The 6,000-nt window shown below is 46.4% G+C and overlaps 1 protein-coding gene across 2 annotated transcripts in view; it reads left to right on the top strand.

Moving 5' to 3' along the window:
• Positions 1-1,351: 1,351 nt before the first annotated feature.
• IPO8 (importin 8) overlaps positions 1,352-6,000 on the top strand; it is a 42,654-nt gene continuing 38,005 nt past the window's right edge. For both annotated transcript variants that reach the window (XM_064737437.1, XM_064737443.1), the window contains exon 1: positions 1,352-1,615. In XM_064737437.1, the coding sequence (XP_064593507.1) occupies positions 1,532-1,615 (84 nt within the window). In that variant the 5' untranslated portion in view covers positions 1,352-1,531. The remainder of the gene's footprint in view (positions 1,616-6,000) is intronic.

Below are 6,000 nucleotides of genomic sequence, written 5' to 3'. Positions count from 1 at the left end.
TTTGAATTTTATGATTACTGAGCATACTCCCATCTCCTTTTTAGAAGAAAGGGAAAGGTCAATGGAAGTGCCTACAATTTCTTGCTGTATAGCTGCATCCCAGGTGAAAGGAAAGATAATGATCAGATGTTCTGCAACACTTCAAAAGGTGATGAAAACCACAAGAGAAAGCACATCTCCTCGTGCCAGGTAGGTGCAATTTATTGTGACAGCTGGATTCCTTTTTAATTAGAGGCAAAGTTACTAAGGGACATTTTTAAAGTTATTAGTAAATCACTATGCTGCCAGCTGCTTTAACATTTTGGTTTACACTGCAATTACAATTAACAAATGACATATTGTCCAACTGTATTATTAAGACACCTATTTAATGGGATGACCTTGTAATTGCTGTTGTGTTTCACTCCTCCTAAGCACAGCAAATAGTCCTTCTGTTCTTCCAACCAGTTAATCACACGTCTCTGGTTTGTATACATTATGGGAAACATCACCTGCAGAAGTAACTAGAGGATTTGGCTCACCAAAACCACATTAGTCAGAGGTTTTTCTGGTCTGTTTACCTGAGAGTTACACCTTTGACAGACATCTTTCTTACACCTGCACAAATGCTTAAATCTTCCTTTGGTTCACTAGCATGCTCTAGGATTTAAGGGGGGGAATAATAGGCAAGAGATAGAGAATCGGGGTGGGGCAGGTGTTTTGAAGTGTTGGAGGTGGTGTTTGTATATCGCTGACAGCTGAAGGGTAAACATCTCCCACCCCCTCTCACACACAATAAGCAAACCCTTTCCAGGTTCTACTAATCTACATAATGATGAGGACAAGTATCCCACAGAAAGCTGCTCAGAAGCAGAGTAGGAATTATTATGTGTAACCCAACTGTGCGTTTTAGTAAACCCCTTGTAGCGAATTTCTGTCTTCCTGGATGCTGTCAGTCGTTCTTGTGCAGGGCACCTGGATAAGTGTGACCAGTGTCACTCCTCCTCCATGGACCTGACCTCATCACCCCGTTCAGTCTCCGTGCTCTCACTCTTCGTTCTTGTCCCGCGGGATAACAAATACAGAGCGCCCAAGCCTGCCATGAAAGCTGAAAAGCTACCTAGAAAAACTGACTAAACTATCAAGAAAGAAAAATGGGATTTTTAGATCCTGATTTAAAAATAATCCGTGCAGGGTGCGGCGGGAGCCGCCCCCGCCGTTCCGTACAGCGCCATGGCGGCCCCCATGGAGCCGCGGCCCGCAGACCCCGCCCCCTGCCGCCCTCCCGGCGCACTCCTGTCCGTACAACAAGATGGCGGCCGCCTCTTGCCGACCCCTTCCCGAAGCCAGAAGGCGGCGCCGCGGCCGTAAAGCAGCGCCCGTTTCCCGATCTCCAGCTGTCGCAAACCGGTGAATGGCTGTGGAGAGGGGCCGGGGGGGGTGGGGGACGCGGGCCCGCGCTGGTGGCACGGGGGGGCGGCGGCGCTAGCGGCGGCTCCTGCGCGTCCTGCTGCCCCGGGAAAGCGCTGCCTGCCGGCGGCCGAAGGCCAAGATGGATCCCAACAGGATCATCCAGGCGCTGAAGGGCACCATAGACCCCAAGCTGCGCGTCGCCGCCGAGAACGAGCTCAACCAGGTGAGGGGGGACCCGCGGGCGGCCCGCCCCACGCGCGGCACGGGGGCGTCCGGCCCCGCCGCCAGGGGCGGGGGGCGAGCAGTGCTCGGCGCCGGGACCGCCCGCCCGCCCTCAGCGGAGCCGGGCCGGGAACGGGAGCGGGCGGGTCGCTGCCCCCGCTCGGCTGTGCCCGCGGTGCCGGGACTCCGGGCGCTCCCGAGCGCGGCAGCCCGGCGCTCGGCGTGGCCGGGGCGCTGCCGCTCGGCGCTGGAGGGATGACATTGCTGTGGCCCTGGCGCTCACGGGACGGGCGGCAGTGACGCTCGGGGGCGCGTTCTGTCCCGCCCGGCCGCACGGCGAGGGGAGCTTGGAGAAAGGCGCCTTAGGTTTCGTGGGCAGTGATGTCCTGGCATCCTGCAGTTATTCACGGAGTTACAGAATATGCAGAGTTGGAAGGGACCCGTCAGGATCATCGAGTCCAACTCCTGGCCCTGCTCCCAGCACCGTCCCCAGCAATCCCACCATGAGCCTGAGAGTGTTGTCCAAACACTTCTTGAACTCTGTCAAGGCTTGGTGCTGTGACCGCTTCCCCGAGGAGCCTGTTCCAGTGCCCAACACCCTCTGGGGAATAAAAACCTTTTCCTAGAGCAGCAGCAGTGTGCACTGAATGAAACTGTGACCCCAGCCTTTGAACCTTTGAGAAAAGAGAAAGTTCCCTTGCACAGCATTAATGAAACTTTAATTTCTATGCTTTGATGGAATATTTGATCAATTCTCGTCGAGGACTTGGGATTTTTTGGGTGTGTTGGTGTGTTAACAAAATAGTCAGTGAGAATTGGTTGTCAGGAATTATGCTCTTCAGGATTGCTCCTCCAGCTTAGTTTTATATTTAGACAACTTAAAACTCCTTCTGAATTAGATATAGCTAATCCTTGCTTTAGCCGTTGGTAAATTCCTTTAGTAAATCAGTGGATTAAGTGCTGGGCATTGGAAATGCTCTTGAGAATATTTAGATAAGGATGCAAGGCTTTTTTCCTCTTTTTGGCATATAACTGTATCAATATCTGTTTTTATCCCTGCTGTTAAGGGCTGAGAGGGAAATGACAAGTATTTGTAAGCAGCCTGTTGCACAGCAGTCTAAGCAACAATACAAATTACTGCTGCTACAGTGTTCTGCTCACAACAAAGAGGCTGCTCCTGGATTCCTGGGTCCTGCTCCTAACGCTGTCATCACCAGTAACTACTGGGAAGCTCAGGAACAGTCTTGAAAGCATTTTAAGACTGAGAGCTGTAAAGTCTTCTAAGTTTAAGTGATGGATAGTGCAGTTCTCATGAAAGGCACAGGTTTTAGATTCAAGAGTGCAAGCAGACTTACTGAGACCAGGTTGAGATGCAGAATTTTCTTTCTAAATACTTGATGCGTTTTCTCTTTCCTAACTATTATGAAGAATGAATTCTGGAATCAAGACATTCCTATTTTTGTGCAGGTTTCCCGTTACTAGGTGAAGCATGATGTATGTGACAAAATGTGCTGGGTTTGACATGACTCTGGATGAGAGGAACAAAAGTGCTCCTAAGCAATGTTGCTCAAAGTGGGACTTTGACATCTTGAAGCTTTTTAGTGCTTTTGAAGCAAGGCTTCAAAGCAACGTGTCAGACTCCCCTCCCCTGTATCTGATGGTAGTGCTGACATGTCCCTGTGCTCCTGCAAGGGCTGCAGTCCAGGTGCTGCTCTAGCAAAGGGACCAATCCACCAACCAAACAGAAAATTCTCTGTCAATAAGTGGTGCTGGAGCCCTTGGCTGAACAGCACAGGAATCCTTTGCTCTGTGTCACAGTTATAAGGATGCTGCTCTTGAGGCAGGTTCAGGGGTGCTGAGGTAAAACCTGCCTGTGTGGGCTCATCTGCAGCGTGCACTGGCATTCAGCTTTGAGCCCATGAGCTCCCCAGACCCTGCAAATCCTGCCAGTGCACCAGGACAGTGCCTGTCTGTAGGCACCCCAGTGCTGCTCCAGTGCAGAGTCCTTCAGAGCAATATCCTAATAATAGCCCTGACTCCAGTTTGCCTGCAGTGTAGAGCATGGGGGATAGAGTTTACATGAATGAAAGCTTTTCTACGTGTAAGAAGTCCCAGCATGTTTGAAAATGCTTCTTTCTCCTGTGTATGTTCCTATACCTGCATAAAGATACACCCAAATCAATGAATTTGCTGTCTGCCTCCTGGATTATCACCTAACTGCATTCAGAAATGGAATTGGGATCCCTTTTTTTGGTCCTTTTTATATCTATTAGAAGGCTGTTTATGAATTTTCTTCCTCTTGCAGCTAGAAACAAGTGTTGGTTTTCAGCCAAAATTGGTTTATGGTCCATTTACATCCATTTGTGCCAATCTTACTTCAGGTTTCTTGATAGCCTCTCTGTCAGCTTTGTCAGAGGCTGATCCCCTAGAAGCCTGTTTTTCTATACTCAGCAGGCTATGTTTCCTTTGCCATATCATAAAACTGAATTTATGAAATCTAGTAACAGGAGCACAGCTCTTCTCTGCACCAATTTTCCTTTGAAGTAATCCTTCTTGTGGAGTCTGGTCATTTGTGTTTGCAGTGTTCCAGAAAGTCTTGTGCTCAAAGCTGCTAATACCTCATTAAATACTAAATCTTCAATTATCTTCTTTGTGTCCAACATCTACATGTTTCTTATCACTCAATATACCAAAGCCCCTTGATCCTTTTATTCTGTTGGTGTTCTTCACTCACAAACCTCCAGTTTTTAGGAGAAGTTCTGTCATCCTTGAGTCCCTGACCATGTACTTTGGTCTCTTACCCAACTCCATTTGTGTTGGTGCACTCCTATAGATCATTCAGTTCTTAGTAGGATTTTTCTGATCTTTCTCCTTGGTTGATGCTACTTGGAAATCATTAACAAACTTCACTTCTCTCTGTGGTCTGAACACAACTGTAAGTGTGGGATTTATTTGAAATCTGATTCTTGCTAAACTAGAGCAGTTTCCTGCCAAGTCAGTGTCTATCTCGTGTAATTGCTGCCATTTCCCTTTTAGCCTCTTGGGTTTCTAAGTGTACATGTCTTTCCTTCCCCCTATTTTTCTTTTGCCTCCCTGCCCTGCCTTTTTTTAGTTCAGCTCTGTAATGTAATTAGAGTGCACTTGATGATGATATTTATCACTCACACTGTGCTTAGTAGAATGGTTAGGTATCATACCAAGAAATAGACTGAGTTTCTGTGCATCATTTGTCAGTATCTGTTCCAGGCTATCACTCTTGTTACATCTGTCTCATGGATTTCAAGGACTTTTGCTGGGTTCATTTATTTATTTATGTTATGGTTATATACTGCTTTCATGTGCCAGTTCTTGGAGTGCTGTGAATGTACAGAGTCATTCTAATTCCAGTTCAGGTAGGATTCCCATACAGGTTCCATACATTAATCTTCAGTGCCCAACATGCTGTAACACATTCCTTTGGCCTGTAGCAAAGGAGAGAACAAGAACTCAATTGCAGAGATACAGTTGGGCTTTTTAAATATTGAGTAGGAGTTACATAATTTGGCTTTGACAGCAACTGAGTAGCAGTGCTGGAAGAAGTGTGAAAAGATTACCCAAAAGCAGAAGAATCCAGAATAAAGTTTGGCTTCCTTCCAAATCTTTCCACATCTTTGTTGAGCTGGCTGCTATAGTAGGCAGGGATCTTAAGGCCACTCTCTAAGTGCCAGTGAGCACTTCATGATACCTAGAGGGAAAAATCTGAGACCAATTTGATGAGGAAGTTGACTTGGATAATTAAAAGTTTTGTGGAAAGTGAAGTTTCTTTGATACTGGATGAATTTGGCAGCAGAACCCATACAGAAAAGAAATTCAGGTGGGTTCTTACACAAGCTTATTTTCCCTCTGTGTGAAAACAGTGTTTTCCCCACCCTACATAGTATCTTTGCATATAGGTAGGGAAAGAAAAGTATCTTTTGAAGTTCTGGTTTGTTTTAACAACTGTCTCTGACTGACAGTGTAAAAGAACAAGAGTGAAATGCTATTAACAACTGCAGAAATTCTCCTAAGCTTGCCAGTGGAATTTCTAAGTATACATTTTCAGTACACAGAAACAGAAAATAAGACTTGGTAAACCAGGTAGCTGAGCATGTGGATCAGATGTATTTAAACCTGAAATTATCTTTGCAAAAAGTTCATTTCTCATTAATTCAAGGTACAAATTTCTTCTGTGTGTTTGTTTTTGCAAACAGAGATGCAGTTTGTTTTTCCAGCGATTTTTATGTGCCATACTTGTATTCAGAGGTATAAAAATGATGTGTACTACTGGTGGAGAAGGATGTTGTGGGCTTGCAGAATGTGAAGGAATGCTTCCAGATTTCCCATATTCATTGTGCTAGAGTGTCCTGA

The sequence above is a fragment of the Zonotrichia leucophrys genome, chromosome 1A, assembly GCF_028769735.1.
Source record: "Zonotrichia leucophrys gambelii isolate GWCS_2022_RI chromosome 1A, RI_Zleu_2.0, whole genome shotgun sequence".
Taxonomy (NCBI): Eukaryota; Metazoa; Chordata; class Aves; order Passeriformes; family Passerellidae; genus Zonotrichia; species Zonotrichia leucophrys.
Note: the sequence above shows the minus strand (reverse complement) of the source record. Positions and strands in the feature narration are given on the sequence as shown.